General features: G+C 47.3%; 7 protein-coding genes across 7 annotated transcripts; 2 read left to right on the top strand and 5 right to left on the bottom strand.

Moving 5' to 3' along the window:
- Positions 1–511: 511 nt before the first annotated feature.
- On the bottom strand, positions 512–4,512 carry EDB91DRAFT_1087649 (uncharacterized protein; the record flags this gene model as incomplete). Its single annotated transcript, XM_041316261.1, has 17 exons — positions 512–548; positions 614–636; positions 740–823; positions 1,000–1,073; positions 1,154–1,399; positions 1,460–1,505; positions 1,573–1,848; positions 1,871–2,123; positions 2,252–2,335; positions 2,413–2,593; positions 2,938–3,026; positions 3,076–3,221; positions 3,329–3,437; positions 3,494–3,684; positions 3,722–4,142; positions 4,276–4,339; positions 4,449–4,512. 17 exons carry the CDS (start codon positions 4,510–4,512, stop codon positions 512–514), a joined length of 2,388 nt encoding a protein of 795 aa, XP_041170280.1.
- Positions 4,513–8,049: 3,537 nt separating this feature from the next.
- On the bottom strand, positions 8,050–8,731 carry EDB91DRAFT_1036804 (uncharacterized protein; the record flags this gene model as incomplete). The annotated part of the gene is made up of 3 exons (XM_041312820.1): positions 8,050–8,286; positions 8,343–8,509; positions 8,590–8,731. Coding segments are annotated over 3 exons (546 nt in total), but the record flags the coding sequence as incomplete, so codon positions are not given.
- Positions 8,732–9,649: 918 nt separating this feature from the next.
- On the bottom strand, positions 9,650–10,483 carry EDB91DRAFT_1087647 (uncharacterized protein; the record flags this gene model as incomplete). The annotated part of the gene is made up of 4 exons (XM_041316260.1): positions 9,650–9,835; positions 9,876–10,070; positions 10,121–10,284; positions 10,471–10,483. The coding sequence occupies 4 exons, from the start codon at positions 10,481–10,483 to the stop codon at positions 9,650–9,652; spliced, it is 558 nt and encodes a 185-aa protein (XP_041170278.1).
- Positions 10,484–11,853: 1,370 nt separating this feature from the next.
- Positions 11,854–12,033, bottom strand: EDB91DRAFT_1012710 (uncharacterized protein; the record flags this gene model as incomplete). Its single annotated transcript, XM_041312445.1, has 1 exon — positions 11,854–12,033. A coding segment is annotated over one exon (180 nt), but the record flags the coding sequence as incomplete, so codon positions are not given.
- A 668-nt stretch (positions 12,034–12,701) lies between these two features.
- On the top strand, positions 12,702–13,276 carry EDB91DRAFT_1087646 (uncharacterized protein; the record flags this gene model as incomplete). Its single annotated transcript, XM_041316259.1, has 3 exons — positions 12,702–12,864; positions 12,919–12,945; positions 13,065–13,276. The coding sequence occupies 3 exons, from the start codon at positions 12,702–12,704 to the stop codon at positions 13,274–13,276; spliced, it is 402 nt and encodes a 133-aa protein (XP_041170276.1).
- Positions 13,277–15,771: 2,495 nt separating this feature from the next.
- Positions 15,772–16,065, top strand: EDB91DRAFT_1063078 (uncharacterized protein; the record flags this gene model as incomplete). Its single annotated transcript, XM_041314585.1, has 1 exon — positions 15,772–16,065. A coding segment is annotated over one exon (294 nt), but the record flags the coding sequence as incomplete, so codon positions are not given.
- A 2,588-nt stretch (positions 16,066–18,653) lies between these two features.
- On the bottom strand, positions 18,654–20,011 carry EDB91DRAFT_1087644 (uncharacterized protein; the record flags this gene model as incomplete). The annotated part of the gene is made up of 6 exons (XM_041316258.1): positions 18,654–18,762; positions 19,041–19,124; positions 19,242–19,381; positions 19,469–19,555; positions 19,613–19,714; positions 19,772–20,011. The coding sequence occupies 6 exons, from the start codon at positions 20,009–20,011 to the stop codon at positions 18,654–18,656; spliced, it is 762 nt and encodes a 253-aa protein (XP_041170274.1).
- Positions 20,012–20,378: the final 367 nt, after the last annotated feature.

The following is a 20,378-nucleotide window of genomic DNA, read 5'->3' as shown; positions in this document are numbered from 1 at the left end:
CGGAACTCCCCAGACTTCCGTTGGAACTTCCCCTCTGTCCCCAGAAATTAAAGGGCACGTATCGGGTAAGGGGTGCAGCGCACGAGCTGAAGCCAAGCCCTTTGAGACCTCTCCCTTGAGCACACCTTAACACATCCTGTGGGCAACTGGCCCAGCAGGCCTGTCCACCTCTGTAGTATGTGGGGGGGTGGCCGGCCAGCCTCGGAGTGAATTCTTGCTGGGTCAGCCTCCTTTTATGATCTGCATGGAGGGACATACTGCTGGCATACATGTGAGACAAGAGCTAGTAAATATTAGGACACTTCTAGATAGATTTGACAATAGCATTCATGGATTTTAAAGTTGTCATTTTGAAGCAAATTTGAGTAAGTTTGGAGGGATATTTATTGGAGTATGTGTGTTGTGTGCTTAATTTATAGTTTATGACACATCTATTTACTTGTATAGAGTACACCCCCTCCCCATCCTCACCTAACCACTCAGTAAAGCTCCAGTAGGTTATATACTCATTTTATAACACATTTATGGAGTACCCCTTATCATCACACCTAACCACACTAAGTCAAGTTCCAGTTGGTTGTGCACTCGGTTTATAACATATCTATTTGCTTACATAGAGTACCCCCATCCAGGATACTGGATGGATGAGTTTGAGTGAATCCTTAGTGCAGATTGCAAAAGGAGGCTGGCCCTACAAGCAAGAATTCACTTCTAGGCTGGCTGGCCACCCCCCACATACTGCAGGGGTGGGCAGGCCTACTGGGCCAGATGCCCAAAGTATGTTGGCTGGCCCTGACATGCAGATTGCAGATGGAGGCTGGACCTACAAGCAAGAATTCTCTCCTAGGCCGGCCAGCCACCCCCCCACATACTGCAGTGGTGGGCAGGCCACTGGGCCAGATGCCCAAAGCATGTCAGCCAGCCCCTCTATGCAGGCTGCAAAGGGAGGCTGGCCCAGCAAGATTTCATTCCTAGGCCAGCCAGCCACCCCCCACATACTGCAGAGGTGGGCAGGCCTACTAGGCCAGAAGCCCAAAGCATATCGGCCAGCCCCTTTACACCATGTTTACATTCTGAATACTCACATCACACTTTTTTTTACAAGTCAGGAAGATCAAAATTACATTAGCATGTCAACTCGTGAACTATCAACTTGTTATATGTAATTTTCCTTCAAAATTCTTGAGACCCTGAGCTGAAAATTCTGCCCACATAGATGCCCGCCTCTCAGCATATGCCCTATTCCCATTCTTGATGCTTTCATCTGCCTGAACTCTCCACCTCTCCTCCTGTGTCCAAAACCAGGATATGGTCCAAAACATTTCATGTTGTACCAATTTCAGTTCTTCTGACCAATGGTCATACCGTGCTTTAACTTTCAACCAATTCACATGATAAACTGGAAATGGGGAATATAAGCTAATTGACTTGATAAAAAGCAGATCACAATAAAACTTACACTCATTCATCCATATATTCTTCTGACTGTCCTCTGCATTGTTATCCTCCAAAACCAAGCAATTTATCTGAACCCTCCCCATGCCTGTTTTCTTCTGTGACTTCTTTGCTCACCACTAGGTCCTGAGGCTTTAGGGGTTGATACACTGCCACTGTATCAGAGTCAGCCCCTAGGTGGAGCATTGCAGCCCTTGCCCGGCTGTAAACTCGCGCCTGTCTGTTGATGGAGAGAGTTATCTTTTGAAGTTCCTTTTTAGATCTAGTGCCCTTGGTGATGGACTGATTTGTTGAAGTGTATTTTCTCCCGAAACACGACTGATCTATCACCCAGGGCTTGACAAAGCTTTTCCAGGCAGTCGTTTGCTTGACCCTTTCAAAGCTCGAGTTCTTCTTGATGTAATGCCAAGATGACATCATTCATGATGTGACCAGAGGCTGCCCATGATGGCATCCAAATCTCGGTGACTTCTGCAGGTGAGTCAATATTACCCTCAAAGTTGAAAAAGTCCTCTTCCTCTGGATCTTCCATACTGGATATGTCAGCCTCCTCCAGGCACAGTTCAGGGTTGTCCAGTGGTGCTCCTTCACCTCCCTTCAATTCCATATCATTAGTCATGACCTCTGCAGCCTCATAGAACTTAATAATCCATGCCATGAGCTTTTGCCTTTTTTTCTTCTATTCCAGTTCCCTGAGAAGCAGTCAGATCCTGGGGCAGCTGCCTTATAGACAATCTCAAGGCATCTCTAGTAACACAATTTAAGTCAATCCAATCCCAAAGTTAAAATATCTTACTGAGCATTTTCTATATTTATACCCTCAATCAACCATGCAACAGACCCAGTCCTACCATTAGCAGATAGTTCATTTTCAGTCAATCTGAGATGTATTTCAGCCATAGAGGGTGATTTAAATTATTTTCCATCAGGGCAAAATTAATGTCCACAACACAAGACCTATCCATTTTAGGCTGATAGATGTCAAGAAGCTCTCCACGGTCCTGAGCTGCTTTTTCGACTGCCTTTTTCCACTCCTGAACATCATCCAAATCAAGTGATCTGGTTAATTCCTCGTATGGACCCTGAGTGTCACTAACACCCTGTAGGGCTTGACAATACTTTTTGAGTAATGACTTGACTTTTGCCAATTTTATGTCAGGCGAAGTCACAGAAACCAGAATGAAGGGGACTTGCTCCAATTGGAATCCCACATATGGTCATCCAATACTTCCTTTCGGTGAGCCAAAGACATGGATCTTGCAGTGGGGGAAATCTTGTTGAAAGGAGCCCAGAGCATCTCTAATATTTCCCCATCAATATGTCCAGCTCTGGTTATAAAATTCAGGCTGAACCTAGGAAAGCATTGAAACTTATGTGTGCTCAAATGGAACTTGCCAATTGCAGATAATATTTCAGTCCCCTCAGGAAGGGACAGATGATAGCTCTGGTCCACCTGTTCAGCAAAGTGAATACTCCACTGACATGCAACATCATAGATGATGAGCACACTGCCAATATGTTCGGGCATATATTTCACTGTATTGCAAATGGAATAGTCCATGTTCATGTGCCTGACTACAGGGTCAGTCCATTGTCTGAAATAGCAAAACAATCACAAACCACTCCCCCTTTTGGAAGTCTACCACTGCATGAGGAACAAAGCATCCATGCCTAGCACATGCTGGTGCCCCAACCCCTGTAGCTCTTAGGTTGCTTCTTTGGATGTTTGCTTCATTCACTGCCTGATGATTGTTGCAAGTGGATTTCTTCAAAAATATTATAAGTCAGGAGGAACTGGTCATCTAAAATCATCACTTGCCTCTCTCTCTTCTACAGAATCATGAATGTGAGCTTGATAAGGTCCCTCTGTTACCATGTATCCCTTTCCATCTGCTAGAGAAACATCATCTTCCGGAATTTTCATTTTCATATGTTGTGCTGTGAAATTTCCATCGACCACATATCTTTGCATAACTAACCACCTACCACAGACCAATAATGAGTGACATACTACTGCAATAGTTACAAGTCAGCTTACTCTTCATAGTCATATCTCCAAGACATTGGCAAGTTGATTCCAGGTTGTGGACATGCTGGGCAATAAAGGGCTAAATCCCTTGGACCAGGGGATCGTTTGATGTCATGTCCAAACCCAAACCTTTTTTTATTAACCAAATCCCGCCATATATGTGACACTTGCATAAGTTCACAGTAACAGTCCTTTTTGTCCTATCAGCAGGGCACACAATCATATAAAATTACTCACCAGTATTTTATCAGGGAATGCATTGTTTGTGAACTGATGGAGCTTTTGATAGAAACTCATGGCTGAAGTCTTGCACTCCAAAGTGTCTATGAGGAAGTTATCCAGGACATCGAATGTGAAAGCAGATTGAGGGCGAGTGATACTGGCAGGAAATAACCTTGCTTTCATGAGATGGAGATGCTGGGCCTTCTCAGCTCCAGAACACTGGCACCATGATACACTGTGTGAGTAAACACCAGTAGAGTGCACAATGACTAGGTTAGATACTCCTAACTGCATGTCATTAATTGTATCCCCCTCCTCCTGTGCAAACACATCTTTCATGGCCCCAAGATCTTCCCAGGGAGATGGGTCTGGCTGATGTGAGATATTGGGGCATGGTTCCCCCCCCATGGCCAAGATACATTGTATACCCTTGAGCCTGCAGGGTAGTAGTCTCGTAGAACCTGCCATTCCAGAGTTGAAGGTTGTGGAAGGGGTTGTGTTGATGAGCTTTAACAACACAAGAAGGACACCAAGCATGTGTTCCTGAGCAAGACAAACACTGGATCAACCCCTCTCCTTCTCCACAATCTTTGCATTTCCCATCGTTGACCAGCTGCTCTAACTCCAATAACACTGAAAGATATTCAGTGCGCCAAGGCAAGTAATCTTGAAGGAAATCATTTTGGGTCTGCACATGATTTTTTTTTAAAAAACTTGAGACTTCAAAATTCAATGAACTCACTTTTGTTTTTCTTTTCATACCATCCAAGCCTCCATCCAAAAATCACCATGAACCTCTTGGTCATATTCCACCAGTATATGATCTTCAATATGGTGATGCCTCTTTTATTTTGACGGTGAAGCCACTTCTATCTCACTATCAGAGTCCTCATAGACAAATGATGCATTAGCTTCTTTCCACAAATCTTTTCCCCTCCGTGTTTTTGAAGGGATATGCATATTTATAAGCGCCTCTTTTTCTTTTTGATGGGCGAGTTCCAGATGAAGATGGCTGGACTCTGACCCTGTTTCTATTCCTCGGTGTGATTTGCGAGATCATGAAATTGAGAGTCTGTCAAAGGGGACAAAACAACAAGAACATTGGCATTATTGGGGCAGTCCACCACCACCGCCCACACACCCCAAAACAGTCCTGTTCCTATCCTAACTATATTTGTAATTTATTGGCTCTCTGACCCATGTGTTTGGGTTTCCTCCCTACCAACTCTAAAAGTTCCTCTGCATAGGAAAACTTGGCCTTGGCACTTTCACTCTATCATGCACAGCATCCTTCATGAAATGGGCAACCACAATTCTTTCTCCATTAATCCAAGGACTGTCATATACCTGATCCGACCACTCCCATATCAATATCCACTCTGCTTTCTGACCCCCTCCGCTCTGCCCAATCACAAGTCCGCACTCCACCCTACGCGTCCGCTGAACCGCTGAAACCGGTCCCCTTCCATAATCTCTCCATTCAACTGGACCTCTTTCCCCTTTTAGGTATATGCTTTCCTTTTCGGTACATAGACCCTCACTTCCAGATCACCAGTAATTTCTATTACCGCCCGATCGCTGATCCGACGCGTACATATTGATATCTGCTCCAACTTATGTCTTCGCCTATGTAAAGTACTTACAAACTATATCCTTGGTACATAGCTTTACTACATAGTTATCCTGATCACTGCCTCACACATAGAAGTATATAACATATCCTGTACTTAGATATTTTTCCTTAGTCTTAATATTACTTGTCTTCTCACAGTTACTACTTGTGAGAATTCTCAGTAGGACCTTGCCTCCTCTGGACACAAGTTTCAACTTGTTGTCACCTCCGACCCTCCGACCCTCCGCTCCGACTTAGAGCTGTGCTCTAAGTCTCTCCCTTATTTCTCCACCCCTTTCAATATTCCCCTCTGACCCTTTTCCATCCTCCGCATTATCCTTCGCCTTCTCCGCTCCCACCAAAACATTCCCCCTGCTCCTATCCACCCTCCACATTGTTCCCTGCCTTCTCCGCTCCACTCCTAGTTGGTCCACCGCTAGCAGCTCTTACTCCCTGACCCTCAAAGCGGACCCAAGTGGTCCACTCATCCTACTGTCGGACAACGTCGGACCCACTCCAAATTCGGGGCACATACTCGGCTAAGGGCACAGCGCAAGAGCTGAAGCCAAGCCCCGACCCCTCTGCCTCTTGAGCCAGCACGGTACCTAACAAGGACCCACAGAGTGCTCCAGTACCCTACTGGCAATGTAGACCATTGCACCAGGTGAATAGTCTAGCTCTGCATGGATGTTGGCCAAAGAAAGAGTTGCATGATGATTTTGACCTAAACTGACCAGAAGATCAAAAAGTGAAGGAGATCCACCAGGATCTCTGGGGCTGAAGGTTGTTTGGTTGGCAATGATTTCCAACCCTGAAAAGATAGAGGGCCAAGAATCCACTGGAGCCAAATTATTGTTTTGCTGCCTAACTTCCTTGACAACCTTGGAAAATGCAGAGGAGCCTGATTCAAAAAGTTCTGGTGCCACTGCTGCAGTAATGGAGTTCCATAGAAGTTCTGATGTTGTTAAAGCTCCTAGCCATTTTTGGATCTCCTTTGAGTTGTAAGACTCCGACATTACAAGAGGATCTATCAATTGCTAATCACCAAGTGAGAACTGGGAAAATTCAGCACTGAAAATACAATACCTCTTTTCTTTGCATATATGCAGGTGACACAGTAATCCTACCAGCCCCAAATTCACCCCCTCCCTCTGGCACCACAAAGCCATCATCTTGCCAACTTTTTTTTGATCTGAAATGGGTGGCAGGGTATCAAGAAGAGAATTTTGTAAGCCTGAGGTGGCATTGTTAATGTAATCCTAATTAATCAATCAGCCCCTGAGGGAAAATCCCATCCAGAAACGTACTAGATGAGAAGGTGACAAAATATTGGGGAGGTAAACCATCAAGATTCTGCCATGCTTATCTACAATGGTGGCCAGAGTCGAAATTTTGCCGAGCACTGCCTCAGAGAAGTACTTCTTGAGCCTTTCTGATTCGGTGGCAACAACTTGACCCTGTCAGCATATTGATCCACATCCCAATCAACATTGACTATACTTCTGCTTTAGAATTCATGACAGTTAAAAATATTTTGGGACACTCACTGGGATTGACCATTGCATGGGCAATAGTTAGTGCAGCCCAATCAATTTCATATTCTGAAATTGATGTATTGGTAAATGTGAGCCCATTCAGTGTACAACTCCATGTTAGACGGGCCAACTGAGGGACATAATATCCCATATTAAACGGGCCAGAGGACCATGGGCTGATGTCATAATATCCTCAATATTGATGGGTGGGCCAATGTGTATATAATACTCAATGGTAATGGATGGGCCAATGTTGCCACTATGTGTAAGGGATTTGATAGAGATGGGAGGGCCGAGATATTTGAATGATGTAGACTAGTGGGCCAATGGGACTGTACATCATATAGATGGATGGGCCAATAGAACTGTCAATTGAATAGACGGATGGGCCGATCAACCTGTAGATTGTATATGTTAAGGTCGTGCTCAAGGGGGAGACTACTCAAAGGGCTTCGGCTTCAGCTTGTGCGCTGTGCCCCTTACCCGAGTACGTGCCCTTAATTTCTGGGGGACAGAGGGGAAGTCCAATGGAAGTCCGGGGAATTCCAGAGGACAGAAATCGGTGGAGTTTGGTGGAACTCCAATTGTATAGACAGATGGGCCGATAGAACTATTGATTGTATAGACCGATGAGCTAGGAAGGCAAATATTAACTCGGTGATACTGGATGTAGGACTATGTTACTCGGTGCTCAGTACTCATGCCTGAGTGGTTGGTTATGGGTGGTCGGAACCCGGGACTGACTCGGCGTGTGGTGCTCAGTGCTCAATACCCAATGCTTACGACCTGATCCAAAGTATTCAATGCTCAACATTCAGTCAGAGCTCGATCACTTTGTCAGAGGTATGGAATTTATGAATATCCTAATGACCCACCCTGGGCGTTGTTTCACTGAATGGAATCTTTACCGAATCCATCATGGCCCATCCACATGAAGGAACACCTGCATAAATATGGACAGAATCCCTCATATACCATGCCCAAGCAACCCAATCCCCTGCTACTTCATGGACCCCATGCCTCACTATCCTTCCTGAAAATGCAATCATGACCCCGGGATCATACATGAACTCCAGCTGAAGGCTTGGCATGCTCATGCGAGCATTAGAATAATTCCCCACAGTTGTGAGAATGTCAAACCACTCGGGAGATGATAAGTGGTCTCTATGATATGGGGTTTGCCAATTAGAAATGACAGAGAGGGTATTGAAGATGGAGGCCCAGAGCTTGAGGGTCTCTGACATGTTCGGAAGATTCTTGGTTTCAGCTGACTCACTGAGGCTTGAAAAGGCTCGCATGCCTGCCCAGTACTGTCGAGGATGCATGACCCTGAGTGCTGCAGAGGCAATCGCTGCCAGCCTTGCAATAGCCTTGAGGATATCCTCAGAAAGTGGACCCTTCAATGAAGCGGATACCTCCGGGTCTGAGACAGTCTATGGGATTGGTGAGTTTAACTACCAAGGAACATCGGCATGTCATGGTATCCAACCTCATGCCCCTGCTGAAACCAAGTTGGGGATATATTGATGCATCCGGCAGCGATGTCACCATTCCCGGAGCCTTGGCTGAACCACTCTTCATTAGTCCTCCAGCTGCCACTGACTTTCACACTTTTTTCGAGTGTGGGAGTCAGTAATTGTGAGGCCTTCCAAATTTCTTCCTGTAGTATATTGAGTATTCCAGATCCATCGGGTGACGGAGGATCTGAAATACCTGGGTGGTGTCTGTGAGTGCACCTGGGAGATACCACACGATGATGGCACCGGTGACATCGAGAACTGTGGCAGGCATGTCGACAAACTTGGTACCCTCATGGCCAGGAGGACACCTGTCAAGCAGCTTCTTCTCTCTCTCTTCATTATTGCCAGTGTCCTTTGGGATATCAATTTGCTGTATCTTGCAATATTGATCTGCATCTGAACTGTGATCAAGACATTGAAATAATCCAATGGAAGATCCAAATCGGCATTCCAACTCACTGGGATTGTGATATGCTTTGATGAGGCAATCAACCAATTGATCACAAGCCATCACAAGATTGGTGTCTAGGTGAGGAGAAGGTATGACCGGATCCCCTCCCATCTTGTCCGCATTGAATTTCTGTTCTGTATATTCACTCGCCTCATGAGCGATGGTCAAGGGCCAAGAGATCCAGAAGGATATCTCAATCTCAGAGTCTGGGGACACATTCATGATGAAGGGATGTATTTGATGGTGGGAAATCTGATGTCAAGTATAAGATGATACCTATGATTCAGCTTTAAGGGGGATATCAGATCTGGGGTGGTGGAGATTGCGAGGATCAGATAGGGCAACATGATGCATGATCTTGGTATGAAGCACCAATGACCGAATAGCAAACATTGAGTATCAAAGATGCACTGGGTACCGGTGATTCAACCGATGGCTGAATATCAAGTATCCCAGGTGTACCAGGGATTGGTAATTCAGAACCATGAAGTTCCGACAAATTGAGTATTTTCACACTGGATCACATAGTTGATGCTCCATACCAAGGACCAGGATCTCCAGGATCATGGACCAAATGCCGAGCAAGGACCGACTACCAGGCACTGAGTACTGAGTCATCAGGCCCGAGTCTGCAGTAACGAGTGCCGAGCACCGAGCAGTCGGATATTCATCCTTGAGGCATTCAGTGCCAGTCATCTCCTTGGTACTCGGTACTCAGTATGGATGGAGCACTGAGTACTGAGTCATCAGACCCGAGTCTGTCATAACAAGTGCCGAGCGCCAAGCACCAAGCATCGAGCAGTCGGATATTCATTCTTGAGGCATTCAGTGCCAGTGATCAGTACCGAGGAGTGGGATCCAGGACCCAGAGTCCTCGGCTCTCAGCTCTCGGTAAGAAGTGCTGACGGGTTGGTCCTCAGTGCTCACTCCATATGTGGGACTCAGTGACTCTCTAAATGTGAATATGTCTATGGTATATGCATGGTGGGGTACTGAAGTGATACAACCTTCCTATGGATCCCGATTAGTCCTGTGATCCATTGCTGCACACCTCCCTGGCTTGCTGCAATCGGGTGAGGATACCAGTGTACATTTGTATCTCACCCATCTTATCTCTGATGCCCTCCCACTGCTCTTTGATCAATGTCACCAAGCATTCTCGAATCCACCGAAGTCCCATAAGAGATGGGATCGAGGTTTGATCCACCGTCTCTGGAAGAATCAGACCATCATCCTCAACACCACCCTGGATGTTTCGATTCATCAACTGTCATTAAAATGGTACTTGGTACTTACCAGCCAGTGCTCATAGTGGAATCCACAACACTCCATGACCCAATTCCATCGCCAAGGTTCGTTCGGAATTGTGGTGTGCCCCATCCACCACAGAGTATCATAGTCTGGAATGATGTGCGAGGGATCGCTGGGAGCTGCACGATCTTGAAGCCGAGCCAGATGAGCTATAAAAACATGGTCCAGAACATCAGTCCAGGTTCACTGGGAGATCAAGCACAGCAGATGAGCGACTGGGATTGGCATGGCCAAAATGATGTTGTGTGCAGTTGAGTAATGCAGGACTGACATCACAAAGGTCTGTCGGTGATGTCAGGATTGACTACAACATAGCCATCATTCACTGTGCTCACCAAGATCTCCCATTGAAGCCCAGTTTTAAAGTGTGTGATGTGGGCGGACGGCAAATCCATTTCAGCTGCCTGTTAGATACCGTGCTGACTCAGGAAGCAGAGGGGTCGGGGCTTGGCTTCAGCTCTTGCGCTGCGCCCTTAGCCGAGTACGTGCCCTGAATTTGGAGTGGGTCCGACGCTGTCCGACGGTAGGACAATTGGACTGCTTTTGTCCGCTCTGAGGGCTGGGGAGTAAGAGCTACTAGCAGTGGGCCGACTAGGAGTGGAGCGGAGAAGGTGGGGAGTGATGCAGAGAGGGGATAGGAGCAGGGGAATGTTGGTAGGGGCAGGAAAGGTGGAGGATAATGTGGAGGGGCAAAGGAGGATATTTTGGTAGGGGCGGAGTAATAAGGGGAAGACTTAGAGCACAGCTCTAAGTCGGAGTGGAGGGTCGGAGGGTCGGAGGTGACAACAAGTTGAGACTTGTGTCCAGAGGAGGCAAGGTTCTACTGAGAATTCTCACAGGATATAACTGTGAGAAGACAAGTAATATTAAGACTGAGGAAAAATATCCAAGTACATGATATGTTATATACTACTATGTATGAGGCAGTGATCAGGATAACTATGCAGTAAGGCTATGTACCAAGGATATAGTTTGTAAGTATTTTACATGGGCGAAGACATAAGTCAGGGCGGATATCAATATGTACACGTCGGATCAGTGATTGAGTGGTAATAGGAATTCCCAGTGATCCGGAAGTAAGGGTCTATGTACCAATAGGGAAGGCATATATCTAAAAGGGGAAAGAGCTCCAGTTGAATGGAGAGGTTATGGAAGGGGACCGGTTGAGCGGAAGCGTAGGGCGGAATGTGGATTTGTGATAGGACGGAGTGGAGGATGAATGGGGCAGAGGGGTCGGAAAGTGGAGTGGATATCAATATCGGAGCGGTCGGATCAGGTATATGACACTGCCTCTTTCTGATATTGAGCTATGCATGCTCGGATGTGTGATGCAGCCATCACCAATGTAGCTGCAATGTCTGTGGCACTGAGAGTGATCAGTTGATATGGAAGATCTCTATCATGACTGGCAGAAGTCGATGTACCACTTGGATGTGAGTCTGGCATGTCCAATGAAAGAGTAGTACAATGGAAATTAGAATAACAGTAGTTCAGGGTGTAGATATATGGGCAGCTGATGGATGAATGACATTTTCAAACTCCACCATCATTCCTGTGACACAACCAAACACTGGGCCACACAATAATTCACATTGTCAGGATGTATGCTGGAAATCCGTGGTGGTCAATATTCAGTCATCTTCAGGATCTATTGGCATCATTGTAAGATCCTGAAAAGCAGCCCACACATCCTGTGCAAGTATTGAGTACATTCAGGATTGTCTTGCCATGTAGCAGGCATGAGCCTGAAGCTGGTTCACCGATGACTCCCTCATATGTTCATCCCATTGGGTTGCTTTGCACAAGAAGAAGTTGCATGTCCAGTCCATCTCCAGTTCCACTACCATAAGTTCTTCAATCCATCGATCCCTCAGGGCCTTCACCCGAAGCCAATGAACTCAGTAAACTTCACATCAGTTGCGTCAGATCATCCCTGCATTTGGAAAGGATGCCTGAACTCACATTCTTCATTCCATGACTCACTCGGCCCCAATGGATCAATGTCGAGAGACCAAAACTAGGCAAGGGACTCGTTCCACTGACCTCGGGCATTTGGATCACCAACTGCAGTGCTGATCTTGAGCTGTTCTCAGAGCAGAGGTTGGTATTTCTGAAGCTGGTGCTGCCCTGGACCCAGTTTCATCATTTGCTTCCGTGTCCTGTTGTATATACTGGCATTCAGAGACATGGCCTGCTGAACCAACATCACCTGGGACCATGTCCAAGTATTCAGAGCTTGGGACTTCGCCTGCCTAACGGTGACTTGGATCCGGAAATTCTCGACAATCTCGATGATGATCCAGAGGATTTCACCAAGACATTTGATGCCCACCAAAACACCCCTGAACTTACTGTCATCCCATTGCCATCCAATGTTGGGGTCGACTGACTCAGAAGCTGCTCAGCAGATGATCTGATTCCACTAGAGATGTCGCTTCATGAAGGACAAGCCAACAATACCCTTCACAATCTCTGAATTCACTTGTGCAACAAGGTGGTCCTTTTCCGAACCACTGTTAGGCAGGTGAAGTTCCAAGCTCTGAAGACTCGGGCATGGTCCCAGGTGATGTCGGTGGAGCAGGCTGTGTCTCTGAATGCGAGTATATACAACAAGACACGGAAGCAGATGGTGAAGCTTGGCCCAGGGCAACTCCAGCTTCAAAAGTACCAGCCCCTCCTGCAGGAGCAGTTGAAAGTGAGCACTGCAGTCAGTGATCCAAATGCCCAAGGTCAGCAGAATGAGTCCCTCGCCTGGTTCTGGTCTCTTGACATTGATTTATCAGGGCCAAGTGAGTCATGGAATGACGAATGTGAGTTTGGGTATCCATTCCAAATGCAATGATAATTTGACCCAACCAATCTGAAGTTTACTGAGTTCATTTGCTTCAGGCAAAGGCCCTGAGGGATTGATGGATTGAAGAACTTACAGTGGTGGAATGGGAGATGGACTGGACATACAACTTCTTCCTGCAAAAAGCAGCTCAATGGGATAAACATATGAGGGAGTCATTGGAGAACCAGCTTTGGGGTCATACATGTTATGTGGCAAGACAATCTCGAATGGTCTCATTACTTGCACAGGATGCACAGGCCGCTTTTCAGGATCTTACAAAGATGCCAATAGATACCGCAGATGAATAAATATTGACCCCCAAGGATGTCCAGCATCCCTCTGGACAATGTGAATCATTGTGTGGCTTGGCGTTTGGTTGTGTCATGGGAATGATGTCGGAGTTTCAAAATGACATCCATTGATCAGCTGCTCATACATCTACACCCTGATCCACTGTCATTATCATTGACACTCATATTTCTACTCCCTGAACAACTTTTATACTCATTTCCATTGATCTACTGTTCCATTAAACATGCCTGACTCACATCAAACTTCTGCATCATCTCCTCCCAGTGATCTTCAACATCTTGAATATCATCCGATCAGTCTCAGCACAGCAGATATTGCAGCAACATTGTAGATGGCTGCATCCCGCATCCGAGCCTGCATAGCTCAATGTCAGAGGGAGGCAGCTGACATGGACTTGTCTTCCTCTTGAATTGCTGATTTCAAAACCAGGCTTCAGTGGGAGATCTTGGTAAGTCAATGGTGGCTACATTGTAGTCTTTGCTGACATCACCCACAGACCTTTGTGACCCCGATCCTGCATTACTCAGCTGCTTGGAACATCATCTCAGTTATGCCGATCCTGGTGGCTCATATGCTGCTGTTGATTCCCCAGCAAACCTGGACCAAGGTTCTGGACTATGTCTTTGTAGACCACCTTGCTTGGCTTCATGATTGCACAGATCCCGGCGATCCCTCACACATCATATCCAACTATGACACTCCATGGTGGATGCAGCAAACCACAATTCCGACCGAACCATGGCGATGGAACAGGGTGATGGAGTGCTGTGGATTTCACTATGAGCATTGGCTGGTAAGCACCGAGTACAATTTCTGTGACAGTTGATGACTCAAGACATCCAGGGTGGTGTTAAGGATGATGGTCTGATTCTTCCCAAGAGGGTGGATCAAACCTCAGTTCCATCGCTGATGGGACTTTGGTGGATTTGAGAATGCTTGCTGACATTGATCGAGGAGCAGCGGGAGGGCATCCGAGATAAGATGGGTGAGATCAAATTATACACTGGTATGCTGACCTGATTGCAGAAAGCCAGGGAGGTGTGCAACACTGAAATGCAGGGTTGATTATGAGCATGTCAATATGTATATACTGTAGACACTTTCAAATGTACAGAATTACTGTATCCAGCAGATGGTGTGGGCACCAAGGACCCACGTCAATATGTATATCCTGTAGATACTTTCGCATGTAGGACTGAGCCTTCAGTGGGGTTCACTGAGCACCGAGCACCAATGGCCCATGGTCCTAGGTGGTCAGGACACCAAATGTCCACGTGCTCAATACTCGGTGCTTGGTACCCGGTGCTCAGTATTTGGTAGTCAATCCTGACAGCTCATCTGTCAATCCTTTGTGCTCGGTAGTCGGCAGTCGGTCCCTGCTCAGTATCCAGCACTGAGATACTGAATACTCGGTCCTGATGCCTTGGTACTCAGTACCCACTGAATACATGGTACTCGGTCCCAATTCAATACTTGATACACTGGTATTTGGTCCTCAGTCCTCCATCCCAAGATGATGCATCATGTCCACCCTATCTGATCCTCACAATCTCTGACCAGCCACATCTGACATCCGCCTTAACACCGAAGTGTTGCCATCATCCAGTACTCACCATTGGGTTTCCCACCATCAAATACATCCCTCCACCATGAATGTGTCCTCAGACTCCAAGATTGAGATATCCTTCTGGATTGCTTGGGCCCTTACTGTCGCTCATGAGGCGAGTGAATATACAGAACAGAAATTCAATGTGGACAAGACAGGAGGGGACCTGGTCATACCTTCTCCTCACCTAGACACAGATCTGGTGATGGATTGTGATTGATTGGTTGATTGCCTCATCAAAGCATATCACAATCCCAGTGAGTCGGAATGCCAATTTGGATCTTCCATTTGATCATTTAAATGCCTTGATCACAGTTCAGATGCAGATTAATATTGTGAGATACAGCAAATTGATATCCCCGAAGGACACTGGACATAATGAAGAGAGAGAGAAGATGTTGCTTGACAGGTCTCCTCCTGGCAATGAGGGTACTATGTTCATCGACGTACCCACCACAGTCCTTGACGTCACCGGTGCTATCCTCATATGGTATCTCCCAGGTGCACTGACTGACACAACCCAGGCATTTTGTCTCCCTTATTGCCCAATGGTTACAGGATACTGAATATATTACAGGAAGAAATTTGGAAGGCCACCCAATTGCTGACTCCCACACTCAAAAAGATTGTAAAAGTCGCTGGCAGTTGGTGGACTAATGAAGAGTGGTTCGGTGAAGGCTCCAGGAATGGTGACATCACTGCCATATGCATCAATATATCCCCAACTTGGTTTCAACAGGGGCATGAGGTGTGATGCAATGACATGCCGATGTTCTTCAGTATTTAAATTCACCAATCCTGTAGACCATCTCAGACCCAGAGGTATCCGCATCATTGAAGGGTCCACACTCCGAGGAAATTCTCAAAGCTATTGTGAGGCTGGCAGCTATTGCATCAGCTGCACTCAGGGTCATGCATCCTCGACAGTACTGGGCAGGCATGCAAGCCTTTTCAAGCCTCAGTGAGTCAGCTGAAACCAAGAATCTTCCGAACATGTCAGAGACCCTCAAGCTCTGGGCCTCCATCTTCAATACCCTCTCTGTCATTTCTAATTGGCAAACCCCATATCATAGAGACCACTTATCATCTCCCGAGTGGTTTGACATTCTCACAACTGTGGGGAATTATTCTAATGCTCGCATGAGCATGCCAAGCCTTCAGCTGGAGTTCATGAAGTAGCAGGGGATCGGGTTGCTTGGGCATGGTATATGTGGGATTCTGTCCATATTTATGCAGGTGTTCCTTCATGTGGATGGGCCATGATGGATTCAGTAAAGATTCCATTTGGTGAAACATCTAACAGGCCAGGTCATTAGTATATTCATGAATCCCATCCCTCCACAGAAGCGATTGAGCACCAAGCACACAATATTGAGTGTCACATATCAAATATCAACCACCCAGTATTGAGCATTGAGTGCCAAGCATCAGGTAGTAAAATTTCAGTATGGAGAACCAAGGACCAAATTTTGAGCACTGGGTCCTGTGGATCAGGTAGTGAGCATTGAGTATCAAGCACTGAGCACCCCACAGCAAGTCAGTCCTGAGTCCCAAGTCAGTCCCAGGTCCCAGGTCATGATCATGCACCACTAACCACTCAGTCCTAACTACTGAGCACCAAGTACCATATTGTAGCCCATTGGTCTATACACTCAACACTTCCATCAGCCCATCCGTCTATAAAATGTGCAGTTCCGTGGGCCCATCCATTTATATAATTTAAAGCTTCATCAGCCCATCTGTGGATACAATTTGCAGTTTCACTGGCCCATCCATCTATATAATCCACAGGTCCATTGGCCTGTCCATCTATATAATCTAAAGTTCCATGGGCCCATCCATGTACACAATCTACAATTCCATGGGCCCATCCTTGTATACAATTTACACTCTCACCGGCCCATCCATCTATATAATCTACAGTTCCATCAGCCCATCTGTGTATACAATCTACACTTCCATCGGCCCATCTGTGCACACAATCTACAGTTTCATCAGCTCATCTGTCTATATGATTGACAGTTTCATTGGCCCATCCGTCCACACAATTGACAGTTCTATCAGCCCATTCATTGGTATAATCTACAGTTCCATCAGCTGTTCTGTTTATATAATCGACAGTTCTATTGGCCCATCCATTTGTATAATCTACAGATCCATCAGCCCACTAGTCTACATCATTCAAATATCTTGGCCCTCCTATCTCTATCAAATCCCTTACACATAGTGGCTACATTGGCCCATCCATTACCATTGAGTGTTGTTAGGTACCATGCCGGCTCAGGAGGCAGAGGGGTCTGGGCTTGGCTTCAGCTCTTGTGCTGCGCCCTTAGCTGAGTATGTGCCCTGAATTTGGAGCAGGTCCGACGCTGTCCGACGATAGGACAAGTGGTCCACTTTGGTCTGCTTTGAGGGTCGGGAAGTAAGAGCTACTAGCGGCGAGCTGACTAGGAGCGGAGCAGAGAAGGCGGGGAGTGATACGGAGGGTGGATAGGAGTAGGGGGAAGGTTTGGTAGGAGCAGGGAAGGCGGAGGATAATGCGGAGGATGGGGAGAGGGATAAGGGGAATATTGGTAGGGGCAGAGAATTGAGGGGAGCACTTAGAGCACGGCTCTAAGTTAGAGTGGAGGGTCAGAGGGTCGGAGGTGACAACAAGTTGAGACTTGTGTCTAGAGGAGGCAAGGTCCTACTGAGAATTCTCACAGGAGGTAACTGTGAGAAGACAAGTAATATTAAGACTGAGGAAAATATCTAAGTACATGATATGTTATATACTTCTATGTATGAGGCAGTGACCAGGATAACTATGTTGTAAAGCTATGTACCAAGGATATAATTTGTAAGTACTTACACAGGTGAAGACACAAGTCGGAGCGGATATCAATATGTACGCGTCGGATCAGTGATTGAGTGGTAATAGGAATTACTGGTGATCCGGAAGTAAGGGTCCATGTACCGAAGGGGAAAGTATATATCTAAAAGGGGAAAGAGGTCCAGTTGAATGGAGATGTTATGGAAGGGGACCGGTTGAGCGGTTGAGCGGAAACGTAGGAGCGGATGCAGATGATGATCGGACGGAGCAGAGGATGGGTGGAGCGGAGGTGATTGGAAAGTGGAGTGGATATTGATATTAGAGCAGTCGGATCAGGTATATGACACTTACCCCCCGACCCACCAAGCGGACCAAAGTGGTCTGCCTGTCCTATCATCAGACCTGCTCCAAATTTGGGGCACATACTTGGCTAAGGGTGCAGCACAAGAGCTGAAGCCAAGCCCTGACCCCTCTGCTTCTCCGTCTGAGCACAGTCTCTAACAGTATATTAAGACTTCCTCTTAGCCGAAGTATACTAATAAGAAATAACCCCTATCCCCAATAACAAAACATATGTCTGACATGACAACCACCACCGGGCCGCACCACCCAGAATTCCCTCCGTGATGCAGGACTCCTGCCCTCGAGGTGAAGTCCTTCCGACATTGTCACTACCTTCACCAGTTTTTCCCACTGCCGTACTGCCAGTACACATGGCTCCGCCTGGAGCTATTCTGACCTCATCAACCACCCACACCCCAGCACTCCCACCCACACTCACGTCTCCGACAATCAATCCACAGCAGATGACTGCAACCAGACCCCAAACACCCCTAGAGTGCCAGGAGGTTCAGGTGGGTCTGTCGGGTCTGGAGGCCCCAGCAGCTCAGGAGGCCCTGGCAGTCCAGGCAGTCCCCCATCAGACAATGAAGGAGGAGAACCAGATGACGAACCCTCAGGGGGCTCCAATGACGGTGAGTACCAGGGCAATGATGCCCGCGACCTCATTTTCCTCTGCCTTTTGCAGGCAATAAACAACCTCACCCGCAGCTCTCAATGCCGCTCTGCCCCCGAGGAATCCAAGTCAAGGGTTTGCAAGCCCGATACATTCGACAGCTCCGCACCTTCCTTGTCCAGTGCAAGCTCAACTTCCAGAGCCACCCCCACGCTTACTGCTCTGACCAAACAAAGGTCACCTTTGTTCAGTCTTACCTCAAGGGCATGGCCTTGGAATGGTTTGAGCCTGACCTTCTTTCCAACTCCCCCAGAGACTGCCCAAACTGGATGGACAATTACTCCGCCTTCATGTTAGAGTTACAGCCGCTTCTGCTTCCACTCCCACATCTCCTGGATCTCCATGTCCAATCCCACTGCCTCCTCTGCACTCTCTGCGCCAAAGTCACCCCTGCAGCTCCCGCTCCCCTTGCTTGTGGAATTGAAGTGTCTCAGGAGCAGCGCCTGCAAGTGCCCCTGCCCCTCCATAAATTTCTCCATGGTGGAAACTCCCCACTCCATCGCAGCTCAACTCCCCTCAACCACCCACACGCTCTGCTCCAACATCAGGATGCTCCACTCCAGGAATGCATTGGTCCGACTCAACTCGAGGACAATATTGTTGGCAACTTGTACCAAGGCCTGGTTGTCGTATTGGTACTCCTCCTTGTCCTCGCCAGGCATGGTGCCCTGCCCAGAGGATGTGCACCCCATCGGACTTGGGCTCACCTGCCTCTGCTTTCCCTTCCCTCATGGAGAAGGAGTTCCCATGCGCACCCGCTTCTTGCCCTGAGGAACCACGCCAGACTCACCCATCGGATCACACTGCTTCTTCTTGGTACTACAGGAGTCACAAGTGCTGTGCTTCTCCAAGATGGGATAATTCAGCATGAATCAACCAGTCAGAAAAGAAAAACTCACCTTGCCGTCCACCACCTTACCCCAAGTACATTCCGCCCTGGAGGCAAAGCACCACTGGCAGTCAGTGGGCACTTTTCCGACAGGGGCCATTGAGGGAGTACCCTTCAGAACGTCAATCAATAACAAAATAAAAATAAAATAAAAAACTAAACCACTCACCACTGCGCTCACACTCGTTACCTCCTGCAGTACACAGCAGTTCTCTGCAACCTTCTGCCACAGCTCTGCCTGCCACCTCTTCTCCATCTCCTCCTGCATCCTCCACTCTTCCTCCACACGCTGGCGCGCAGCCTCAGCCTCCTCCTCCACAGCCTGTCTCTCCAGCACCATGAGCTGGGCCACCATTTCCTCCGCGAGCTCACAGGTCAACTTCTTGTCTCCGGATGCGTTCTTGGACATAGTGATAGAGTTGAGGGTATTGATACCAGGAAAATGGGAAGTGGGGTTCAGAAAATTTTCCTTACCATTTTTTATACTAGTGCAATTTTCTCAGAACTCTTCTCATCACCTTGTGTTCCAGTTCTTTGGTCCTCTTGGCCTCGAGGGCTCAGCCCTAAGGGGGGGATACTGTCATATACCTGATCCAACCACTCCAACAATGTTAATATCTGCTCCGCCCGACCTCATACTTTCCCCACTTTCCTACCACCTCCACTCCATCCGCCCTCTGCTCCTCCCAGTCGGCTCCCGCATCCACTCCTATGGCTTCACTCGACCACCTTGTCAGTTTCCTTCCACATCATTTCCACTCTACTGTAAACTCCTT

The sequence above is a fragment of the Suillus paluster genome (genome assembly GCF_016628075.1).
Source record: "Suillus paluster strain FC165 chromosome Unknown EDB91scaffold_140, whole genome shotgun sequence".
In the NCBI taxonomy this organism is placed as follows: domain Eukaryota; kingdom Fungi; phylum Basidiomycota; class Agaricomycetes; order Boletales; family Suillaceae; genus Suillus; species Suillus paluster.
Note: the sequence above shows the minus strand (reverse complement) of the source record. Positions and strands in the feature narration are given on the sequence as shown.